Below are 25830 nucleotides of genomic sequence, written 5' to 3' on the forward strand. Positions count from 1 at the left end.
CGCCGATCTATAACATGGTTTCCAGGGCCTATTCCAGCTCTAAGACTCAATTCAATTCACATCCAATTTGTGGAAAGATTTGTGCAGGGCTCATGAGTGCCACAAAGACAGCTAAGGCAAGGTCCTAGCCCTCCAAAAATCCCCAGCCCCGGCCCCAAACTGCAAAGCAAACCATATGTGCAATAACACACCCACACACACATATACCACAGAAGGCTTACCAGATTCTGTGCAAAAAAAGCTTTGAGACTCAGAGAAAAGAGACTCTCATAAGCCCACAGAAACCCTGTTAAAGTAGAAACTGCTCAGATCATTCCCACAGTCATTCATAAAACATTCACTGTCATTTACCAGTGCCAGGCACGGTAGACGTCCAGACGAGCATGACAAGCTCCTGACCAGACGAGCTCATATCACTGTCTGAGCTGGAGCTGAATCACACAAATGATATGCAAGGATCCCTCTCAGTTTTCTCATACATATGTTCATGCTCACTATTTTGAATATATTTGAATGTATAATTTAGGAAATCCTTGTCATCTGTTACTCTGTGGCACATTTTTAAAAGCATACAAATGTATAACACATAACATATGTAAATCTTTAAATTTAATTTTTAATTTTTTAAAAATAAAATAGAGATGAGGTCTCACTATGTTGCCCAGGTTGGTCTCAAAATCCTGGCCTCAAGGGATCCTCTCACCTCAGCCTCCCAAAGTACAGGTACTACATGCGTCAGCCACTATGTCTAGCCAATATACATACATTTTAAAGACAAAATGAAACAAGCAGGTGAACTGGTGCATGCCAGAGTAGAGGTATGTGGAAAGTCTGTTGGGGCTGAGCACAGTGGTTCGCACCTGTAATCCAAGCATTTTGGGAGGCCAAGGCGGGAGGATTGCCTGAAGCTAGGAGTTCAAGACTAGCCTGGTCAATATGGCTACTAACATCTCTACTTAAAATACAAAAATTAGCCAGGTGTAGTGGTGCACGCCTGTAGTCCCAGCTACTTGAGACTCGCTTGAACCTGGGAGGTGGAGGCTGCAGTGAGCTGAGACTGTGCCTCTTTATTCCAGCCTGGAAGAGAGAGAGAGAGACCCTGCCTCAAAAAAAAAAAAACAAAAAAAAAAAAACAGAGTCTGTTGAGAGCACACACCCTGAAGGACCAGGTCTCCTCTCTGCTACTTCAGGGGTGGGAGCCGGGTTAGCTCATCTCCAAGGCCATGTTCAGTTCTGACCCTATGTGACGAGGACTCTGGAAATAGGTTTTGCTGGCTGGGAGGGCCAGGTGGGAGCAAGCCTCACCCTCCTCCCTCCTCCCTCCTTTCAGACTTCCTACCTCACCCTCTCCACATACAGTGGCCTGCCCTGCTTCGGCCTCTGCTGCTGCAGGATAGAGAGGCGGCATACAAGTGTTAGGCCTCAGCTTCCTTCTACAATAATGAGGGTGACAGGGGAAGTGAGGGATTTCTCATCAAGAATCCAGGTGCAAGAGTACAGGTCGCACACAGCCTCCAAGCTGTATCCACGTCGCCCTGCTCTCTAGCTATCCTTTGCTAATGGGCTTGGCCTGGGAGCAGCCCCTGCCACCCCACCCCCAAGGTAACCCAACTCTTCATGGTCAAATGACAGCTGGAGGTGGGGCTGGGGAGCCCTAAGGCAGAAGAGGGTGATGATTACCAGGGTGCTTAGGCCCAGACAAAAGGGTCATGGCCCAGATTCATTTCAACACACAATTCCTGCGTACCCACTGTGTTTAAGATCCTGTCAGGCACTCAAGGGGCTGAGAAAATGAGGGTGACATTCTAATTACCTTAAAGTGTGTCTCAAGGTTTAAAGAGCACCTCCTCAGAGAGGCCTGCCCTGCTGAACTAACTAAAGGGGGCTCCCCCAGTCCCTACCACACTCCTTGTTCTCCTAAGGCACGTTTACTCCAATTCTGCCATCGTTTACTCACTTCTCTGTATCTCTCAGGTCAGCCCCTCCAGTGGAGGGCCCTGATCTCTCCATCACAGTTACATCCCATGCTTCCTCCTGTGTGAGCTGAATGAATGAATGAATGAATGAATGACTCCACCACTGGACAAGCAGAAAGTGGCATAAAGGAAATTCAGAAGGCCTGGGGAAGCATAGGAAGGAAGGAACAAATCCGGGGAACTTCCTGGAGGAGGAATGACATTGTGATCCTGGCCTTGAAAGAGGGTGAGGGAGGAAGTGTTCCAGTGGAAGGTACAGAAGCAGCTACGGCCTGGAGTCAGGCTGGGTAGAGTGTACAGGCCGGCAGGACAGGCTGAGGCCCCAAGAGTTGAACCAGACCCTGCAAGGTCTGATGGGCGCCCTGCCTCTGGGTCCACTGGCCTCCTGTGAGACACTGGTCTTCATTCTGCATTGACAAAGTCAGGTCTGCATAAATGTCTGAACACAAGTCTGCAGTGTAGTTTGCAGGGGTCATTTTTAAATTAAACACTAGCTGGGGTACCCACAGATTGCCCCATTTTCTTCTCTAGTCTCCTTCACCCTGGCTGCCAGGCTTCTGTTCTGACCAGCTGTGCAACCACTGGGGTACTAAAGAACAACTCCCAACCGTATCATGACAAAGACCTTGTATGACCGCCTCACTCAGGTCTCTAAAGAATTTCTCTCTGACCAGGTGCAGTGGTTCATGCCTATAATCCCAGCACTTTGGGAGGTAGAGATGGGTGGATCACATGAGGTCAGGAGTTCGAGACCAGCCTGACGAACACGGTGAAGCCCTGTCTCTACTAAAAATACAAAATTAGCCAGGCATGGTGATGGGTGCCTATAATCCTAGCTACTTGAGAGGCTGAAGCAGGAGAATTGCTTGAACCTGGGAGGTGGAGGCTGCAGTGAGCCAAGATCACACCACTGCACTCCAGCCTGGGTGACAAAAGCAAAACTCCATCTCAAAAAAAAAAAAAAAAGAAAGAAAGAATTCCTCTCCAACTACATGTAGGCGATAAATTAATTATTTTATTTTATTTTTTTTGAGACAAGATCTTGCTGTGTCACCCAGGCTAGAGTGCACTAGTACAGTCATGGCTCACTGAAGCCTGGAACACTGGGGATCAAGCGATCCTCCCATCTCAGCCTCCCAAGTAGCTGGGGCTACAGTTGTGTGCCACTGCACCTGGCTAATTTCTTAAAAAAATTTTGTAGAGCTGGAGTCTCGCTATGTTGCCCAGGGTGGTCTCAAACTCCTGACTTCAAGTGATCCTCCCATAGTGCTAAGATTATAGGCGTGAGCCACTGTAGCGGCAAGTAATTTTTCTTTTTTGAGACAGAGTGTTGCTTTGTCGCCCAGGTTGGAGTGCAGTGGCACAATCTGAGCTGCAATCTCCGCCTCCCAGGTTCAAGTGATTCTCCTGCCTCAGCCTCCTGAGAGCTGGGACTACAGGTGCGTGCCACCATGCCTGGCTAATTTCTTGTATTTTTAGTAGAGACAGGGTTTCACAGTGTTAGCCAGGATGGTCTCGATCTCCTGAACTTGTGATCTGCTTGCCTCAGGCTCCCAAAATGATGGGATTACAGGCGTAAGCCATCACACCCGGCCTGTAATTTTTTTTAAATGGAAGTGCTAAGACCTAGCTGTTCGTTAAGCCTTCTTATCAGCATATGGGAACTAGCAGTTCACTGAACTAGCAGGCCAGACCAGAGAGGAGGCTTTGGCCAACCTGGATGGTAATGCCTCTGTGACTTGGTTTCTTGGGGCCATGAGACAGAGGAAGTAAGAGATATGGGCAGAGTGAGGAAGAATGGGCAGAAAATCCCAGAAGCCCCCAGCCTCCAGAGTCCAGGAGAGATTTCTCCACTGCCCATACAAGCCTTCCTCCAGGGAAGAGGAGTGTGGGGCTCAAGAGGGTGGCAGGGAGGAAGGCTGCCCCCTCCTGGCCAATGAGGGCTTTCAACAGGGCTTTAGAAAGGCTGGCTGGGTGCCACTTGGTGGGGAGGCAGGTAAGGACTGTGAGCTTGACATCATTTCTTTTTTTTTTTTTAGATGGAGTCTCACTCTGTCACCCAGGCTGGAGTGCAGTGGTGCGATCTTGGCTCACTGCAACCTCTACCTCCTGGGTTGAAGCAGTTCTCTGCCCCAGCCTCCTCAGTACTGCCTGCAATGTTTCCAGAGAGTAGAAGGCTTCAGGGCAGAGCTGGCCTAGGGCAGATGGGCCGTGGTCCACATCATCTGCCCTTCCCGAGGCAAGTCTGATTACAGGTGCCCACCACCACATCCAGCTAATTTTTGTATTTTTAGTAGAGACAGGGTTTTACCATGTTGGTCAAGCTGATCCTGAACTCCTGACCTTGTGATCCACCCTCCTTGGCCTCTCAAAGTGCTAGGATTACAGGCGTGAGCCACCACGCCTGGCCACTTGACATAATTTCTACTCTGGGCAGAGGTCTGGGCTGGAGTCACTGCCAGGGGTCAGATGGTAGCCCTTGGAGGCTGTGTGCCTCCCAAGCAAACAGCAGCTCCAAATGGGCTCGAGTTTGTAAAGACAGTGTTAGCATCTGCAAGGGGAAAATCTGGAGCAACACACACCACTTTTTCTACCCCAGAAGTGGGGTGGTGGACCTTTCACATTCTAGGATATATATCTGAGCATGTATTGGCTTTTTTAGGAGTAAGGGTGGGGTGTGTGTGTGTGTGTGTGTGTGTGTGTGTGTTTATGTGTGTGTGTGTGTTCCTTAGTTCCTTAAGCTTTTGCTTGAATGTGGTATGGTAGAAAATCTTGAGACTTGGGGAGAAAGGCAATGAAATCCTTGTCATGATAAGGCAGAGAAAGCTTACCTAGGACTTGGAGTATCTTCTGCAAGTACCTCCAAGGAAAGACTGTTTCTAGCTGTCTTGGATGAAATAAAGCTCCTGTTTAAGCGAACTGTACCACAAACAAGCTATAAAGGCAGGGCTGGGCCCTCCTCATCTCAGGAGTCCCAGGGCTCAGGCCAGTGCCTGGCACACAAAAGGTGCTCAATAAAAGCTGATAAGAGTCAACCAGGGAGTGGACCACATGGGAGGTGGTGAGAGCTGTGGTTTCCTGGGAAGGAGGTGAGATGGGAAAGGTCCCACCAGAGGAACCCTGCAAAAAGGCAGAAACCAGTGGAACCCTTGGCAAGCTGTCCTCTGGCCTTTGTCTTGGGGAAGGCAGCAGAAGCTGGCAGCCAGAAAAGGTCGCAGCTGGTCCTGCCTACAAGGTTTCCAGAGAGTAGAAGGCTTCAGGGCAGGCCCGGCCTAGGGTAGATGGGCCGTGGTTCACATCACCTGCCCTTCCCGAGGCAAGTCTGACAAGGGTTTAAGTTTTTCTTTCTTTTTTTAGATGGAGTCTCACTTTGTCACCCAGGCTTGAATGCAGTGGTGCAATCTCGGCTCACTGTAACCTTGACCTCCAGGGTTCAAGCGGTTCTCTTCCCTCAGTCTCCTGAGAAGCTGGGACTACAGGCATGCACCACCATACCAGGCTAATTTTTGTATTTCTTTTTTTGTTTTTGAGATGGAGTTTTGCCTTTGTTGCCCAGGCTGGAGTGAAATGGCACCATCTCAGCTAATTGCAACCTCCACGTCCCAAGTTCAAGTGATTCTCCTGCCTCAGCCTCCCGAGTAGCTGGGATTACAGGCATGTGCCACTATGCCCAGCTAATTTTGTATTCTTAGTAGAGATGGGGTTTCTCCATGTTGGTCAGGCTGGTCTTGAACTCCCGACCTCAGGTGATCCACCCACCTGGGCCTCCCAAAGTGCGGGATTATAGGCGTGAGCCACTGTGCCCGACCAATTTTTGTATTTTTAGTAGAGATGGGATTTCGCCATGTTGGCCAGGCTGGTCTCAAACTCCTGACCTCAAGGGATCCACCTGCCTCGGCCTCCCAAAGTGCTGAAATTACAGGCGTGAGCCACCACGCCCGGCCCAGAGCTTAAGATCTGTGCCAAGCAAGAGCTGAGTCAGACTTGGTGGGTTGGGGGATAAAGGGGGGGTGCTTCAAAGAGGCAGGGCAGACAGATCAGGCCTTATCCTCTCAGATATGCTCCACCAGCCCAAGGCCAGGCAGGAACAGCCTCCTCGTACCCACCTCCCACCCACCATGGCCTAGAAGAAAGGCAGCCTCCCATGGTGCTGAAACCCAGGAAAAAGCAAAGCCTGGGGAAAAAGTCTCCCTTGCAGACAGGATGCAGCTGGTAGCTGTGTGCTAGGAGACCACCACCTGTTTTGGCCCAAACGTCCTCCCTTCATAGATGCCAGACAGGCTCTAGCAGTGGGTGGGGAGGAGGAGGCAGCAAAGCTGGGGCAGCAGGAGGTATCTGCTTTCAGCACAGTCACCAAAGGGTCAGGAAGGGAGCCCTATGGGCTCAGCTCCCAGCTGGTGAAAAAGGCATCCTCTCAGTTTCAGCTCAGCTGGAGGTCAAGAACTGCTGAGGCTGGCAGCCCTATGCAGGGGATGCTATTTGCTTGCAAGTGAGCATCTTGTCACCGTGGTGACCCAGTGAAGCACCATGCAGGAGTCAGCCACAAGGCCAGAAACAGAGCTTTCCAGCTGGGAAAGTGGATGCAAAGCACTCCTGTTCCCCTGGACCCTGACCATGGGCCAGGCACTGTACTACCCACGTGGGTCACAAAGATGCACCAGACTCCACGATGCCCTCGGGAGGGGCCCGAGACAGGCCAGAAATAAGCGCACAACATTAGAAAGTGATGGAGGTGGTAAGAGGCAAGACCAGAGACCAACAGGGCTTTCAAGGAGAAAAAGAGCTCACCTCAACTGCGCAACACATACAGGAGGAGACTCAGGAAAGGCTTTGGGAGGAAGAAGGTGTGAAGCAGCAAACAAGTGAAGGTACAAATCTCCCTGCAGACAGCTCCAGCTGCTTGGTTTGCTCCAGGGCCAAGAGATGGTAGACTGAGAGCGCCTTGGCCCAGGGTGCTCCCTCCGCTGACTGCTCTCCCAGCCCAGTCAGCCCCCCGCTATCTGCCCCTTGACTGTCTCACCTTTCTAACCCTCAATATCCCACCTGGCTGCCCCTGCCCGCCTCCAGCTGCCCGCCAGGATGGCCAACTACCTAGCCCCCAGGATCACAGCCTTGCTGCCGAGTCTCCAGCTCTGTGGTCCCACACCTCATCACACCCCAGGCCAGTTTTTCTATTCTGGGACCCATTTGGAGACGACCTCCTGGTGGTGAATTCTTAGCAAAATCCCATTAAACCACAATCTGTCACATTCCTCATGCTCTGCCCTCACCTGGGGACCTGAAAACCACAGGGCAGCCTGCTGTGGGCCTAGGAACTATTTATCGCAGTTTCCAAGGGCACGAGACAGTTTCTTGGAGTACCAGGATGCTGGTGCTCAGAAAGGGCCAGAGGGTCAGGAATGGACCTGATACCCAGAATCGCCGCCGGGGCATCAACCAAAGACTGCAGCTCAGGGACTGGCTCCATGACCCCGCAATGCCAAGCACAGCCAGAAGTCCCTTGTCCAACCACTTTTCTTATATTTTACATTGTTTAAAAGATGACATATGTAGGCCAGGTGCGGTGGCTCATGCCTGTGATTCCAGCACTTTGGGAGGCCAAGGTGGTCAGGAGTTTGAGAATTGCCTGGCCAACCTGGTGAAACCCCGTCTCTACAAAAATACAAAAATTAGCCAAGCATGGTGGCACATGCCTGTAATCCCAGCTACTTGGGAGGCTGAGACAGGAGGATCACTTGAACCCGGGAGGCCTCGGAGGCTGCAGCAAGCCGAGATTGTGTCACTGCACTCCAGCCTCAGTGATGGGGAGACTCCGTCTCAAAAAAAAAAAAAAAAGGATGACATATGTTAGATTAAAAAAATAAAAATTATATAATATAAAAATAAAAAGGAAAAATGTAAGTAACCTATATCCTATCACCCCCATATAACCAGCAATAATATGTTGAGGCATTTTCTTTTGTTCCTCTCAATTCATATTCATATTGCTGAGATCATATGGCATATACGAGCTTCTACAATTATGATGTCCACGATCCTGTTTTTATTTTAATCTGAAGGCAGCTGCTGGACCAGTGATTCTCAACCTTTGCTGCTTGCCAGATTTACCTGTACCCCCCTTCCCTAGGTCCTACCCCTAGAAATCGACTCAGGACATACAGAAAATCTAAAATAAATAAAACACTTCAAAAAAATCCCATTGTTTTACTTCACATAGAATCATCTAATAGTATTTATTGAGCAATTATGTGCTGAGCGCTATAAAGGATGCTTTTTTTTTTTGAGATGAGGTCTCATTCTGTAGCCCAGGCTGGAGTACAGTGGCGCGATCATAACTCACTGCATCTTTAACTCCTAGGTTCAAGCAGTCCTCCTATCTCAGTCTCCCGAGTCACTGAGATTAAAGGTGTAAGCCACCATGCCACCCAGCTCAGGATTCATTTCTTATAATAAAAAGCTTGCATCATTCTTCATTCATTCAAGAAACATGTAGAGCTTCTAGTGTGCACCAGGCCCCGTGCTGGGGAACAGGGACATAAAGTCAATAAAACAGACTCTCAAGGTCAGAGCTAGTGAGGGAGACAGACAAGTCAGGAGATCGTTAGAAACTAATGCACACACGCAAGGGGAGTGACATGCACAGGAATCAGGGGGACATGGTGGGTGCGGTCTCATCCACAGCGGATGCAGTCTCACCCCCTCTGCAGAAGGTCTTGAAGTTTGCTCCAAGTACCAAAGGACAAGTTGGAGTTAGCCAGGCAAAGGGGCAAGGGGGCTGGGCTCACCAGGCAGAGGAAGCAGTGTGAGCCTACCCTGGGCTCAGGTTTGTGGAGCTGCAAACAGTGCTACCAGGTAGGTCACACGAGGCAGGAGATAGTCAGAATGAAGCCAAAGAAGGGCAGATCAGCGAGGGCCCCTAGGCCATTGACATGACTTGGACATTATGCCCTAAGGGATGGGAGAGCCTCTGAAGGGGCAAAGCCAAGGAAGGATAGGCATTCTTTTTCTTTTTGAAATTTTTTGAAGGTAGGGTCTTGCCATGTTGCCCAGGCTGGTCTCGAACTCCTGGACTCAAGTGATCCTCCTGCGCTAGCCTCCCAAAGTGCTGGGATTACAGGCAGCCACTGCAGCCTGCTGAGACAGGAATTTTTTTTTTTGGAGACAGAGTTTTACTTTGTCACCCAGGCTGGAGTGCAGTGGCACCATCTCAACTCACTGCAACCTCTACCTCCCGGGTTCAAGCAATTCTCATGCCTCCTGAGTAGCTGGGATTACAGGTGCCTGTCACCATGCCTGGCTAATTTTTATATTTTAGTAGAGATGAGGTTTTCCCATGTGGCCCAGGCTGGTCTCGAATCCCTGAGCTCAGGAGTAATCCGCCCGTCTTGGCCTCCCAAATTGCTAGGATTACAGGTGTGAGCCACTGCATTCAGTCTAAGGCAGGCTCTTTTTTTTTTTTTTTTTTGAGACCGAGTCTCACTGTCACCCAGGCTGGAGTGCAGTGGTATGATCTTGGCTCACTGCAACTTCTGCCTCCTGGGTTCAAGCAATTCTCCTGCTTCAGCCTCCCAAGTAGCAGGGATTACAGGTGCATGCCACCATGCCAGGCTAATTTTAGTATTTTTGGTAAAGATGGGGTTTCACCATGTTGGCCAGGGTGGTCTTGAACTCCTGACCTCAAATGATCCGTAAGACAGGCATTTTTGATTGCTCACTCTGGAATCCATGTGGAGAGTGGGTTTAAGGAGTCTTGAGTGAAGGCAGAAAGATCAGTTAGAAGGCTGCTGCATTAGAAGAGGAGCAAAAAAATAGGAGCCTGGACTGAGATTTTATTGCATCTATCAAGCAGCGGGCAGCAATTTAGTGGGGATGGAGACGAGAGGATGGATTTGAGGTCCCTGAGTCACGTATTTAGACTTTCCATTTTTCACATTGGAATCAAAGTCTTAGTGCATAAAGCTTTGCACACACTTCAGCTTGGTCCTCTATGATAAAGTCCTTGTTGTGGAATTTCTAGGTCAAAGAGTAGGGATATTTTTAAGGTTCTTGTTATCTTTTGCCAAATTGCTTTCCAGAAAGACTCTCAATTTTCACTTCCACCAGCAGTGCACAAGAGTGCTTGTTAGACCCTTAGGGATGAAGCCCTGCCAGAGATCGAATCCTCTGCTTGGCCCCAGACAAAATGACTGGGAATAGGTTTCCCGACTACACAAATGGCACATCAGGCTGAAGGGTAAGTTGCTTTGGAGCTGGCCTAAGGCCAGGGAAGGGGTACTCTCTCCCTGCTCCAACCATCTTCCTTGCTGCTGCCAGGAACCTTGTTAATCATCATTATGTCACTCCACTCCTCAAAAACTTTCTATGGCTCCCCACTGCCTAAAAATAAAAGCCAAACACCTTAGCATGGAAATCAAGTCTTTCCAAAAATATGATCTTCAGTCCACATTCCCATATATTCATTTATTCATTCAACAAATATTTGAGGACCCACTATTTACCTATACAAAACAAAGTCCTTGCTCTCCTGGAGTTTACATTCTAGCAGGAGAAACAGATAGTGCACAAGTCCATCTAGAGTATGTCAGGTGTTTATATGTCATACCCAAAATAAAGCAGAAAAGTACAGTGATAAGAATTGAGAATGGGGGACCAGGGAAGGCCTTTAACAAGGAGATGGGTGCAGAGGCCAGATGGAGGGAGAAGTGAATGGAGGGAGAAGTGAGCCACACAGACAGCTGAGGCCTGTTCTCTCACTGGCTTCCACTGCACTCAACCACACCTGGGCCACCAGCCCTCCACGGGCTTCCAAGTCTCCATGCCTTTGCTATTGATTTTCTCTCCCGAAGATCCCCCATCTGTTGAAATTGGACATGTCGGCGCACAGCTACAATGTCACCTCTTCTGTGAAGCCCTCCTAATTCCTCAGCCACACTGCTTTCAGCACTTCATTCCATTTTCCAGTCCGCCCGACTGCGAGCATATGGAGGCCCCAGGTGGTCTTTTAGCTGTTTTCAGTGCCCAGCATACAACAAAAGAGATTCTCTATTTTGGCACTTACAGATTGTCTGGGTTCCACACACACCCTCTCCAGATGACACTGTGAGTTGCTAAAAGGCAGACATTGCCTTCTTTAGCTTCTGATCCCCTAAGTTGGTACAGCACAGTCTGGCACAAAGATGTTTCCCAAACAAGGGGGCATGTGTGCAGGCTGCCCAAGAGTGTGGGCACATGACTAGCAGGGAAGCATTCTTCTCTCAGCACATGCAAGCAAAGTACTCTCCATCTTCTATAGCGAGGCTGTTAGTTATCTACCCAAACCCACTCTCCCCTTCTTCACAGGGACACAGTAGCACAGACAGACGATATTTCCCAGCCTTGCTTGCAGCCAGGGAGGCCGTGTGACCATGTTGCACACATGCCATGGAGGACCAGGGCCTAGGGACGGTGGGCAGGCCTCCTCCACCCTTTCTTCCCCACTCCATTGGTTAAAGCCCAGACATGGCTGCAACCCAGCTTCAACCATGCAAACAACAATGTCCTATGATGTGGCAGCAACGACTGGATCCCAGGTGACCACAAGCAGCTGAGCTGCCCCTCACTTGGTCTGTTCATGTTGAGGACATCAGGGCCATTACATGAGACAGAAAAACAAAGTCATCATTCTTTAAGCCACTGTATCATGAGGCCCCTTTGACACAGAAGGGCAGCTTTCCACAAAGAAATGCACCTGCCTTCACAGGGTGCTCAGGGCACCAATGAGATTAAGTCATCATCGTCCTCAAAAACCTGCCTCGATGCCTCCGGGAGGAATGGTGAATCCTGTTCCCAGCAACCCCTAGGATTTGGTAGCATCAGGAGATGGGGCTAGATGAAGGTGGTATGCAAGTCAGGGTAAAAACTCTGTAGGGGACTGGGCATGGTGCCTCATGCCTGTAATCCCAGCACTTTAGGAGGCTAAGGCGGGTGAATTGCTTGAGTCCAAGAGTTCAAGACCAACTTGGGCAACATAGTGAGACCCCCACCTCTACAAAAACATACAAAAAATTAGCCTGGCATGGTGGCGCGTGCCTGTGGTCCCAGCTACTCTAGAGGCTGAGGTGGGAGGATCACCTGAGCCTGGGAGGTAGAGGCTGCGGTAAACTGTAATCACGTTACTGCACTCCAGCCTGGGTGACAGAGCGAGGAACCCATAAGGAGCAGGGGCACTGTGATCAGGGTGGGAAGGCAGCCTAAAATCCAAGTCCTGCTGCTAAGGAAGGGCTAAGGAATACAAAACCAAATGCGTTCATTCTAGCCCCTCTTATGGGTCTCCCCACACTCATCCTGCTGGCAATCACAGAGGCAGAATTGCAGAACACAATAAATGGGGAAGGGGCTGGGCCCAGAGGCAAAGGGCATCATCTCACTGGCTCCAGCTGCTACAGAAGCAGGAACCAGGGAGGCCGTGTCTTCAGCAGCCTCAGGAGGCCACAGAGAGCAACAGCGCTGCCTTAAATCTGGGTCTGGTACACCTTGCGCCACCTCAACTCTGAACTTTGGTGTCCACCCAGTTGCATCCAAAGAAGGTACGAAGACAGAGGACACATACTGCCCCCACCCCCAGCCCCCAGCTGCCCAAATCATCTGCCCAACTTTCCTGGCTCTACCAAGCTCAAGTCCCTGCCTGCCAGCTCTAGCCCACCTTCTACAACCATGGCTTCGTGTTGATGCCAGGTGCTGGGCTCAGCGCTAGTGAGGAAATGGTGGAGGAGACAGGCCCTGCGGAGAGAGCGCACAGACCAGGAGAAGGAGCTGGGCTCTGGAGCCAAGCAGAAGACGATTCTCATTCTGACCCCATCCCCTAATTGACCCTGTGACCCCAGCAAGCTTTAGTTCTCCAATCTGCGAAATGGAGATGAATGATGCCACGTCACCAGGTGCTGAGAGAACACAACAATCTGTGCCTGGAGCATGGAAGGTGCTCCACAAATGCCCGTTTCCCTCTATTGCTCCCAGATGGCCGCCTTGTTCATCTGCCACAATTCATGAAATCCCCATCTTCAGGGTTAAGGCACTGTCTGTAAAATGTCCCAGTGGAGTAAGATGTCACCTCCTGCAAAAGACAATTAAGTGTTCTAGGCGGGCTGGCAGGCAGCATCCAGAGCGTCTGGTTAAGGCTCTGATGTTAAAGCTCGCAGGTGCAGGCAGCAGTGGCTCTGAAGTGGTACGGCTGCACAGCCCCGAAGGGGAAGGCATTATAAAGAAATATGCTGCGTCAAGGACACTAAATCTTAAGGTCTGGGATATCTGGGTGGGCAGGGGAAGGGATACTCAGGGACGCCTAAACAGAAGAGGAAAAGGAGAAAGCGGAAAAAGAAAGGAGTCAGGGAAATGAAAGCCTCTAAAAAAGACGCAGGCAGGAGCAGCCAGGGCAGCCCCGACCCTGCAGCTGTGGCCCTCCTCTGCGACACTCAGTCATCACACCCTGGCTCCCTCCAGACCCCTCTTCCAAGCAGCTTTGTCTTATTCCTGGCACCAGATGGTTCCTACATGTCCATCCCCACCTCACCTTCACACACCAGCCAGGTACAATCTAAAGAGGAAGGAAGCTAAAAGCTCTGATGTGCTGTTTAGAGAGGGCTCCTGGAATCTTCCCATAAAACATGCTGGAGGTCAGAGAGGAGGCGCAATGTGTCCAAGCTGCAAAATGACAAGATCAAGCATCTCTGGGGTTGTGTTTCTGGCTTGGCCACAAATTTGAGTTGACCTGGGTAAGTCACACACCCTGTCTCTGATCTTCACTACTCTGTAAGACAAGTCACCCAACTCAAATCCCAAGAGCTATAACAGGAAAACTTTACCAAAAGGAAATAAACTTTTCAGGCAGAACCAGTGGGTGAAAGACACAAAGGAGGCACACCTGGGCTCAGCCAAGTTCACACTGAACGGAGGGAGCTGCTCTCACAAGGCCACAGTGGGGGCAATGAGAGAGGGCACAGGTTGCTCTACAGAGAGACAGGCCAAGGCAAGGATGGACTTTCTACTCACTCAGTACATTCAAAAGTTAGCCTCGCCCAAAGAAAGTGCGGCTGGGCCAGGTGTGGTGGCTCACGCCTGTAATCCCAGCACTTTGGGAGGCTGAGGCAGGCGGATCATGAAGTCAGGAGCTCCAGACCAGCCTGACCAATATGGTGAAACCCCGCCTCTACTAAAAATAAAAACCAATATGGCAAAACCCCATCTCTACTAAAAATACAAAAAATTAGCCACTACATGGTGGTGCACACCTGTAGTCCCAGCTACTCAGCAGGCTGAGGCAGTAGAATCGCTTGAACCCAGGAGGCAGAGGTTGCAGTGAGCTGAAGTCATGCCACTGCACTCCAGCCTAGGTAACAGAGCAAGACTCCATCTCAAAACAAACAAACAGAAAGTCTGACTGAACTCCTGGCAAGGGTGCTAAGTGGAGTGACCCCACAATGGGTGGGCAGCTGGACATCACCTTTCGGGCTTTTCCAGCTCTGGTGTCCTGCCACAATGCTCTGGAGTTGAAGAGGTTTGATCTCATCTACATCTTGCAGAGCTCAGTTCCAATCACTGTCAGACATGCTCCTGCCACCTTCTGAGGTTTATGGAAGGGCTCCCACCTATATAAACCTGCTGTTGTGGCAGGCACTCTGGGACCATTCCACACCTCTGTATCCGAAGTCAACCATATGGCCACAGAAAGTCAGCAGGCAAAGAAAAAGTCAAAGGAGAATCAGCCCAATGATGCAAACATCTGTAGCTCCAAGAAGCCGAGGGCCAGCTAGTTGACAACAGCAGCACAAAACAGGTGCGTGCTGTCCCTGAAGCCTGTCCTAGTGCCAGCCTCCATGCCAGAGCCCTGGCCAGGTGGGTGAGTGACCCACTCCAAAGGGGCCCAGGCACACACTGCTGCCCAGCTGCTGTTGGGGGAAATCTGGACCAAGTTCCATAGCTGGGGCTTCAAGGAGATCAGGGACCTGGAACACAGAGCTCCACAATCTGGGGAGCCTGGGGACTGCTGCTCCCATCTGCCTGAGGGCAGCCCTGCCAGCTTGATTTAGAAAAAGCCTTTACCAGGCTATGGCAGAAGGACTTAGTTTTTGCAGAACCAGATCCCACTGGAGCCAGAGAGGTCCTGGAAGGCCCAGCAGCATGTGCCCGAGCTGACGCAAGAATCCCTGGGAGTGACCCTGACCAGCCCCGGAGGCTGAGCTCTCAGAGGCAGCCCGTTCCCATGTCCAACTGCTCTCCTTAGGGGAACAGAAAACTAACTTCCTGGAACTTCCACTCATGAGTGCCAGGAGTCCAAGCACCTAGAACTGAACTCAATGCCACTTCCTCAAGCGTGCCCTCCCACCCTCCCCCAGCGAGGGAGCTGCCCCCCCAGTAGTCTCACCTTACCAACCATCATTTGCATTGAGTCCATCATTCCTATCTGTGGAATGAAAGGTGTGTCCCAGATGAGAAGACAAACAAAACAAAACATTCCAGATTAAATAACAAGGTTAGCACAGAACTAAGCATGAAGTAGGCACCTGTGCTGGGGAGGCTAGACGGGAGCTGGCAGGCCCTGGGCCTTAGTCTCCGATCCGGCTTCCCCAGCAGAACTCCCTCCTCTCCCTCTCTCCCTCCTAATGGTCCTTTCTCTTAGTAGGACATTGAGGAAGGGACATCTGCTATGGGAAGAAGGTCACAGCAGACAGTCACCAACTACAGCCCCATGGAAGCCAGACTCTGAGCACTTGCTGGCCAGCTTAGCAGTTCCAGACAGTGTCTGGACACGGCCTCTTTCTCCTTTCTCCTGGAAAGGGAAAACACCTCCTCACCCAACGAGGGCAGAAACAGGGGTGGCCATTGGCTTCTTTCCCTTTCTCTCACCAGCCATGCTCTTGCCCAGAGAAGGCATCTTTCTCTAATTCACCCAAAGGTGTTGCATGGACCAGCAGGCAGCCCTGGCCAGGGGTGGGGACAGCTGAGACAAACACGGCTCCCTCAGTTCCAGCCTCCAGGTGTCAGCGTAGGTGTCTCTTTGTCAGGGAAGGCTTCCTGACCCTCCACTCCAAAATAGTTCATTTCTCCTACCCCATAATTCTCTCCCAGTACCCTAGCCTTACCTTTGTAGTATGTGTTACATTTTGATTACCTGAGCATCATCTGTTTCCCCGCTATTCTGTGGGACCTGGGAGGGAAGGACCGTATCTATTGTGCTTAGCTGCACACCCAGGATCAAGCATGAGGCTGGGCATGGAGAAACTCAAAGCATGTCTGAGCTTCATGCAGACAGATGCTTCAGATTAGCCTTGAACCAGTACCTCCAGGACCACAACATACTTTCATCTCGCCAAAGCCACTGGGTCAGCCACCCAGAGCCCCAGGAGGGTTTGATCCAACTGAGACAAAGCAGGTAGGATGGGTAAGAAACAGCATCCACCATCACTGACTACCAGCCAGGTGCCAAGCATTATCCCACAGAATCACCACAGCTAGGGCTGGATGCAGTGGCTCACGCCTGTAATCCCAGCACTTTGGGAGGCCCAGGTGGGCAGATCACAAGGTCAGGAGATGGAGACCATCTTGGCCAACATGGTGAAACCCCGTCTCTACTAAAAATACAAAAAAATTAGCTGGGTATGGTGGCGCAAACCTGTAGTACCAGCCACTCAGCAGGCTGAGGCAGAAGAATTGCCTGAACCAGGGAGGTGGAGGCTGCAGTGAGCCGAGATCATGCCACTGCACTCCAGCCTGACAACAGAGGGAGACTCCATCTCAATAAAAAAAAAAAAATCACCACAGCTACATGATGGGGTAGGTACTACTACCATCTATTTAACAGATGAAGGAACTGAGACATTTAGAGGTTAAGGAATACGACCACTAAGCAGTAGAACTGGGGTTTAAGCTCTGCCAAGGTCTGAGCCGAACCTGTGTTCTTAACCACTAAGCTATAAGGTCCCAGTTAGCAAACCAGTGGTGTTTAGTGCACCTGCCCCAAGCCCCAAGCCCTGAGTCTTTTTTGATGCCCCATATAGTATGCACCATCCTCAGAGACCTCCAGTAAACACTTGCAGGGCTGTAGGAGACAGAACGACAGGACACATACAGTCTCTTGTTTGAAGACAGTTTCTCAGCCTTTTAAAGCACACATCCTCTTTTAATAAATATACAGGCTTCCCATATACACCTCACCTAAAACTGTGCTATGCCTCACTTGAGAATTACTGCAATATCAGGCAAGATTTGTCAGTCCACTTTCTTTAATTGTTTACATTTAAAAAACAACATATTTTTCCAAATCTAAAATGAGATTATGATCCTGAATACGCTTTTCAAATTTCACACTTGTCCCAATCCCCAGAGACTGTGATTCATTCTCCCTCTCGCTCCCCACTTGACAGTCACCACTCATGGACAATAATAGCACACAAAAGGTTTACCACAAACAGTAGAAATGTTCCCTGTCAATACAGAATGTGTAGAACAGGCAAAGTGGGCATTTCAAGCACACTCAGGAAAGAATGGAATATGATCTAAGTGGCAAGATCATCAGAGAAAGGTCAAGATCAGGCTATTATTTCTTCTTCTGTAGCCCCCTATTCGCAAGGATAATGTCGATGAAGTTCTTAGAGCTTTACGGAAGACTAAAATGGCATGCTGGTAGGGGGAATCCAAGCAAAGAGAAATACTATACCTCTACCCTCCACAAGTTCTTTGTTTGGGGTACAGAGAAAGGAAAACAAGGGATGGCTCTGAGAATGACACCATGAGGTTTCCTTTGAGCACACTATTATTTTCAACAGGCAACTGGAGAGAAGGAGAACTTGAAGTTCAAGCGGGCTCTGGAGATGCCTGGCCCATGGCACCCTCCTCCTGTAGTGGTCAGAATGGCCCAGGAGTCAGACTGATACAGGTTCTGGTCTGCTTCTGCCACTTACTCATTGATGATATTGGGCAAATTACACAACCTCTCTGGGCCTCTGTGTCCCTTGCTGTGTGAGGATGATCATATAACTTACTTCATTGAGTTATCACAAAGATTAAATGAGATAATACAGGGAAAACGTTTGGTACTACATCTGGAAAACATTAAGTGGACGTGGAGAGGACTTCTTTTTTTTTTTTTTTAAAGACGGGGTTTCACCATGTTGGTCAGGCTGGTCTTGAACTCCCGACCTCAGGTGATCCGCCCGCCTTGGCCTCCAAAGTGCTTGGATTACAGGCGTGAGCCACCACGCCTGGCCTATGGAGAGGACTTCTAAGTGTCAGCCTTATTGTGTTTATTTCTCTTCTTGTTTCCCAACAGGAATTCAGGCAGCTGGAAGGCCAGTCTGCAACCCTCTCATTCTCATTTCCTATTTATTGTCGCAAGTGATATAAACTCTCCAGTCAAGGACAAGAACAGCTGGGCAGGCCAGGGAAATGCACAGCTGCTGCACTTTAAAGAAAATAATGTTCCAAGGGGTCTGGGATTGGAAGTGAGCGGGCAGGAGAAGACAAAAGCTGGCTTGGGGTGGGAGCGAGCAGGCAGCTCTGCTGGAGGCTCCGTGGAGGGAAAACGAACAGAAATAGCCAAAAGGGCTGGAGGGCGAGGAAGACACACGTGGAAGCCAGGCCTTCCTGGGGAAAGGAAACTGCAGGTGGGCTGGAGGCAGCCTCGGGCATGGCTCATACAGGAAACGTGGGATGTCGACTGCAGAGGAGAGCAGGCCATGTCCTCGGGGAGGGGCAGCTGGGGAGAAGGAACCAGGCTGCTGGGCAGTCCTGGATGGAGCAAGGTCAGCACCCAACAGGAAGGAAGCTGCAGGTTCTCCCCTGTTGACCTCCAGTCCTCACCTCCCACAGCTCTATGGGCCCCAGGATGCAGCCAATATTCCAGTCTCTGCCACCATCTACTGCCCCCATCTGGGTCCTCTTCCCAAGGCCAGTAGCAAAACAGGATGCAGGTTTCAGCATTCCCCACTTTCCTGGTATCTTTGAAACAAGTGCTCCGAGATTCTCCCTCTGGGAAACAAGCCAAGGAGGCCAACACCATTCTCCGAGTGCCTCCTCCAGTTCCACACTAGGAAGTAAATGGGGTGTGTCTATCCCCACTCAACCACGTCCTCTCTGGTCTCTTCGCTTGTCTAGGAAGGAGAACACAGCCACACCCCTCCTGCCTCGGCCCTGCTGCTGGTCTCCACATGCACAGCACCACCAGGGAATCTCAGGAGCTGGTACAGGTGAAGGGATCCTAGGCCCACGTGGTCATTCCTAGACCTTTGGGCTTGAGGCCCGGGCAGGTGCTGTTCTCTACTCATCCCTAGGAACAGGGAACACGGTTGGCAGCAGGGTCACCAGCCCGAGATGCTCAGGAGATGGGCTGTGGTGGAGCCAGTGTTCAGTCATGTCCCAGGGCCAGAAAGGAAGTCTCCCTGATCCTGCAGAGAGCCAACGGCAGCACCATGTCGCAAGCGACCGCGGTCACAAGGCTGCTGCATCTGCACAAGACTTTCCAGTGCACAGAGCCCTGTGACATGCACAACTCGGCCCTTTCCCACATCTCTGCAAGGGGACTAGGCAGAGACTGTCCCCATGTTGAAGACGAGGGAGCTGAGGCAACTTGGCCAGTGTCATGGCTACTGAGGGGCAGAGCTGGTGGGCCCAGGACCCATTCTCCAGCAGCTCCTCCTCTACCTGGGAACTGCCCTTCCTGCTGTAAATATCCCCAGATCTCCCCACCCTCAACTACAACCACCAGGTTCTCTAGTGGCACCCCACTCCTCTGGCTGCTGATCGCTCCCCTTCCTCAAGCCCCAGTGGTGCCAGGCCCTCCCCAGTGCCCCTACCACTGGGCTGTCACTCTGCTTCAGCCAGACTATTGCCAAAGTTCGGGACCTCCTTCTTCAAAGTGTCTTCCATACCCCTTGCACTTCCACTGCTAACCCTCCCCTGCTGTATGGAGTGCCACCAGCCTCCCAGGTGGTCTCCCTGTCTTCCATCCTGCCCTACCCCTTTCCCAGCATCCTCGGAGTCCAGCAATGCCCTCCCAGGTGCCCTGCCTCTCCCTGGTCATGGGATCCCCATGGCTCTTCACACTTCCACAGCCCTGCCCCACAGCTCAGCACCCAAGATGCCATTCAGGGCCCACCTCTTACTGCCCTCTCCTCCCTGCACCCTGGCTTTGGTGCTTGTCGGTCCTGGCTCTCCCTATCCTTCAAGGCACTGCTCTCCGTGTCCACAGCCTCCCCTGACCGTAGGAGATGGGTTTCTAATGCCTGCCCTGCCCAAAGCCCTGAAAGGGGCAGCCTCCCAGTCAACGAGGTCCAGCTGCCCCCCACTAGCTGCCCGTGACCCAGAGAAGCCATCCACGGTGACACTGGTGTGCTCAACCACAGAATATGCTGACATGTAAGAGGAGAAGGCTGAGTCTACTTGAGAGGGAGGCCAGAAGCAGACACTCAGACAAAAGCAGAGAGGCCACACAGCTCCCCAAAGACAGGGCTGCCTCCACTCTTGACGGACTTCCAGCCTCAGCTACCAGGAGGCCAGGCTGCCTTGCCAAAACCCTTCCAACAAAGCCCCTTTCCCCTGAGCTAACCTGGATGGGCTCCTGCTCCCGTGTGGAACACTGCCGATACCAGGCTCAGGGAGTCCCTGTCACCTCTGGTCTGACACCCCCAACTGGAAGAGCTGTGGATTTGGCAATAGGCAGGCTCTGCTGAGGGTCATTTCTTCCGTTGTCTCCTTGTGTGGCTATTAGATGTTCCACATACACCCAGTTTCCTCCCTGGGACCAGAGCTCCTCATCAAAGCCTCGAGGAGCACACTGCTTTGTCAAAGTTCCCCTCTTTGAAGCTGCCTCTGATCTGTATGGTATCAGGAGTGGCTCCTGCCAGACCTGTTTCATCTTGTGTGTCCCCATCGCCTGGCTGGAGCTGAGTAGACTGAGAGTAGAGATGTGACCCAGGCTGTGCCAGCCAGACTCTTTCACCCATGGGAACGGACTTTGGACAGGGACATCTCAGTATAGATGAGTGTGGCTGGAACTGCAGCAGGAACACTGGGGACCATGTGGGCTGAGGAGGGGGAAGCCAGCCTGCAGAGAAGAGAAGGAAACTCAAAGAGAAGCAGAGCTGAGAGAGAGGGAGAATTTAACAAGGTTTTTCTAATCCCTGCTTAAGGCCAGGCAGCAACCCTGCCCGTGGGGTCCTGAGTCCCCCCTGAAGCCCTATCATAAATAGCCTTTTTTGCTTAAGCTGGATTCAGTCGGTTTCTGTTACTTGCAATCAAGAAGCTCTAACACAGCTGGGATCTCCCTTGTGCTTCTCTGCTTCTCCAGGAATACAAAGCTGGTGCTCTACAAATACTTGCTGAATGAAGAAAAACTGGCCCCACATTCTGGCTTTCCTATTTCTGCCAAAGGCACCATTGTGCACAAATACTCTCTCCATAAAATGTGTAACTCAGCCTCAGGCAACTTAAATTAAATGCTCTTTCCTTGCCTGAAATGCATTAAATCCTCATTTTCATCTCTTCTTTGGGGCAAACCAGTGCTAAAAAGAAAGGCAGGCGGGAGCAGGCGGAAGAAGAAACAGCCCTTCAACATGCAGGCCAGCAAGTCCACTGTATCTGCAAACTGTGCTACTCCCTGGCTGCTCCCACTCCAAAAGACTGCCCCGAGATCTGTCCCTATGCCACACCCCCAGTCTACCCAAGATGACCATCAAAGTCTCCAAAGGTCACAGAGCTTGCAACCCTGCTTATGTGTTATTTATGCCACGGAAAGAAACCTCAGAGGATCATCTTGCTCAGTGGTTTTCAAACTGCTTGCTCTGCAGGACCCCAGGACATAGTGGACCCCTTCAGGGGGCCTTCTCTCTGGCTTCAACCAGTGCGGTACCCAGTTGGTTGTATATATCAAGCTACCTTGTAAGCTTACCCCAGAAAGGGTTCAGGTAGCTTTGAAAAACGGTACAGAATTCCCATCCCAGACCAACTCCTTCATCACTCAGATGAGGAACCAGAGATTCATGGGATTACACAGAGAGGGCAATGAAGATAAGATGACCTTGCCCTGGCTCTTCGGGGCTCCTGACCACACCCACAATGGATGAGTGCTGAATCCGAGGTGACCCTGCCTGCATCAGCGGAAGGGCGATGCTAACCAGCCTGAACAACATGGAGCTGTCCTGATGCTAGTCCTCCGCTATATATAGTTTCTCCCCTGAAATGACCTCACGCAGCAGCAAAGGTTTGTGGTGTAGCAAAACTGGCTGTGTCCTCAACAATTCTAGGGGAGGAGAACTGCTTAAGAAACTGGGTGGTAAATGGAAAAGCAAGGAATTTTGGGGATGGGGAGGGATGAAGTGGCAGGTAGGGAACAAGCTTTTGAGACAACTCCGGGGAAATTCTTTCTCTGAGTCCCCTGGGCGGCAGTGGAGAACAGTAAACCTGAGACTCTCTTGCAATATTGCAGTACGTAATAAAAGAGTCCCAAGTCTGGGGTGGTAAAGCCACTGCTTTGTTCCAGGCTCCAATCCTGCCTGCTCAGAGACGTCGGGTGCCTCTTCTCAAACTGCTGCATTCATCTGCACCCCTTGTGCAATAACCAAAAGAGGCTGCCTTTGACATAAGCGTCCCCATATACTATTCAATACCTTCCATACTCTTGGTAGGCACAATAGATTTGATCTTGTGTGTGTGTGTCGGTGGGGGTGGTTTGAGATGGAGTTTCACTCTTGTTGCCCAGGCTGGAGTGCAATGGCACAATCCTGGCTCACCACAGTCTCCGCCTCCTGGGTTCAAGCAATTCTCCTGCCTCAACCTCCCAAGTAGCTGGAATTATAGGCATGTACCACCATGTCCGGCTAATTTTTTTGTATTTAGTAGAGACAGGGTTTCACCACGTTGGTCAGGCTGGTTTTGAACTCCTGATCTCAGGTGATCCATGCGCCTCAGCCTCCCAAAGTGCTGGGATTACCAGGTGTGAGCCACCACATCTGGCCAGATTGATCTTAATGCCTTAAAAAAGAAAAAGAGCCTGGGTGCAATGGCTCACACCAATAATCCCAGCACTTTGGGAAGCCAAGGTGGGAGGACTGCTTGAGGCCAGGAGTTTGAGACCAACCTGGGCAACATGGCAAGACCCCATCTCTACAAAAAATACAGAAATTAGCTGGGTGTGGTAATGCACACCTGTAGTCTTAGCTACTCAGGGGCTGGGGTGGGAGGATCACTTGAGCGCAGGAGTTCAAGGCTTCAGTGAGCTATAATAGCTCCACTGCCCTCCAGCCTGGGCAACAGAGTAAGACCCTATCTCTAAATAAAAAGAAACAGGAAGATAAACACCAAATGAGAACAGAGACGCTGTCTGGTTGGTGGGAGTACAAAGATTTTCTTCTTTGAGCTTTCTCTTATCATTCACATGTTTTACATGAGTACACATTACTTTTACAATAAAGATTGTATTGCTTGCTTCTCTCTAACCTGCACCACTTCCTCAAGTCAGTAACCCTTCTACAAACTATGCCCACTCACTCCCAGTATCTGTCCATCCCAATCCCCCAAGGAGCAACTTGAGTCCCACCACCCTCAGAAATCTTCCCTCCACAAATCGAGTTCACAAGGACCTCTCTCATCCCAACTCTTTCTAAAAAGGGTCTACACATTGCCTTTGTCTCAACTTGTCTACACTGGATGACTTAGCACTTGTCTACATGCTGTCTTGTTTGAAGTGGAGTTACACCTTTGTCTGCTTCCTCTCCCAAGTAGACCATAAGCCATCTGGATGATGAGGTATATATGTATAATATGTGCACACATATTTGCAGGAATGAGGCAGGGTGGAATTCTGGAAAGGGCACAGGAAAGGGAGTCAGATTTCCTGGATCGGATACCAGCACCACCTCTGTGCAGAGCAGACCACAGGCAGTGGCTTGACCCCTCTGAACCAGTCCCAAGTTCTTCCAGCTGAACTCCCCAGCAATACCGATTCCCTTCCCCTAAAAGGAAGGACTCTGTGCAAACCTGCCAAGCTTACGAATTTTGAAAAAGAGATCATTTAATCTCTAGAATTGAGGCCCCAGGTGCAGCCTACAAATGGGGTCCCCATCCATCCCTACCCAAACTAGTACCAGAGGGTGGGCCAGACACATGAGGGACAGGGCCTTTGGGCAGAAGTCTCTCCTTGCACACTTGCTGTGGGCTGTGGACCTACCACAGGCAAATGCCCAAGGAATGGTACTCTCAACAGCAGCAGGCTGAGCACTTCTATCCAGGGTTGCAGAAAAAGTGTTTGGTGCTCAGTGATGGATCAGACATCTAGGCCCTGAATCTTCCATGGGACATGTGTCACAGCAGGACACAGCTAGGCTCAGCTGCAAACAGGAGGGGTGAGCTGCAGATTTAAGGACCCAATGTAGCTTTGCTTTTGCCTAGTGAACCCGAAGACTGGCCCATCTTGTCCCTAGGAAGCGAGCATAAATAACAGTGTATACAGCATGTAGGTTTCTAAGAAATGTCATTTGGGCCTCATAAAAAGTCATAGTAGCAATAAATTACTGACCAAATAAAGTCTCCTTCTCCTCAGTAGCCAGATCTGGACCAGGCAACAGCAGGATGATCATACTGGGCCAGATCTCAATGAGCTCTTGGCTTTGTGGATCTGATATGAGAGTAGAGGGGAGAAGGGCAAAGAGAAAATAGAGGAGTCAGCCTGGGGTGGAAACACGCAGTGCAGCACTGCTGTCCCCCGAGGAACTGCCTCCCCAGTTCCCCTGGACCCTTGGCTCTGTGTGTTACGGATCTGCTGCCTGGGCCAGGACCAGGGGCAGGGGCAGGTGGAAATAGATTTGGAAAAAAATAAAAACCAACCACAGAAACTCCAGTATTATTCAGTCTATCACTCTGAACTCCTTGAGGAGAACTGACTCTCTGTGCTGTGTTCCCCTCCCCTATCACAGTGCCTGGGATAAGGCCGATGTAGCAAATATTGAGAGGCAGTTTCCCATAGTGGCTAGGGTGTAGGTCCCCAGGATACAACTGCCAGGATTCAATCAACTGCCAGGATTCAAACTCTCCACTGTCATTAGCAAGTGTCTCAACACTGCCCCCCCAGCCTCAGTTTCCTCATCTGTAAAATGGACATAAATGAGGCCTGCCATTACAGGGTAGATGTGAAAACTGTCAACAGTGATATCAAGAATCTAGTAGGCTGCCTACCACACACATGTTAGGAGATTGATAAATGATACTGATTTCAGTGATGGCAATTCCTGGAGCTGCTGTGAAGGCTGGGGAAATGAAGTCCTCGTGCCATGTGACAGTCTATTTTGGGGGAACAGAGCTCTTTCACTCAGTAAAAAAAAATCAATGCCATGTGCAGTATCCCATATCAGAGGACAGTATGGTCTGTCTCCCAGACACTGCGTCGGGGGTGGGAAGAGGTGAAAAGAGGGACAAATCCATGAAGGCTGTCACAAAGTACACTTTCTGGCACATTCGGATATATAGTACAAGAACTGGCAGAAGTAGACTATTTGCTAGTCATGAGTGGCAGTGACATCAGTAAACCAGCTATACCTGTTTAGGGTCCAGGGAATCCTTTGCTGAAATTGACAGTGAAGTAGGTACTGCATGGAAGGAACCCGAGACTGAGAACCCAAATACTTCATTCTCACTGTATGCCCCCCAACCCCCAACACACAGTTAACATCACCGCACCTCGCCCCTAAAGGAAAATCTCTACTTCAGTGGACTATCAGGAGGATTAGATGAGATGTGTGTAAGCACCTATTACAGTGCCTGCTGCACAGCCAGCCACAATGAGTAGCAGTATACAAGAAATCCAACAACAGTTTTGAATATAGTTATGTGG

The 25830-nt window shown here is 50.5% G+C and overlaps 1 protein-coding gene across 2 annotated transcripts in view; it reads right to left on the bottom strand.

Moving 5' to 3' along the window:
* Positions 1–25830, bottom strand: part of UBTD1 (ubiquitin domain containing 1) — a 62105-nt gene that overhangs the window by 23329 nt on the left and 12946 nt on the right. The window contains exon 1 of one of the 2 annotated variants that reach the window (XM_012439314.3): positions 24520–24590. The exons of the other annotated variant lie outside the window; for it this stretch is intronic. Coding sequence (XP_012294737.1) covers positions 24520–24580 — 61 coding nt within the window. The 5' untranslated portion in view covers positions 24581–24590. Of the gene's footprint in view, positions 1–24519; positions 24591–25830 lie in introns of those variants that run through there. 2 annotated transcript variants of the gene reach the window in all.

Source organism: Aotus nancymaae, unplaced genomic scaffold (genome assembly GCF_030222135.1).
Source record: "Aotus nancymaae isolate 86718 unplaced genomic scaffold, 86718_ANA_hifiasm-v0.15.2.pri h1tg000010l, whole genome shotgun sequence".
NCBI classification, from domain to species: Eukaryota; Metazoa; Chordata; class Mammalia; order Primates; family Aotidae; genus Aotus; species Aotus nancymaae.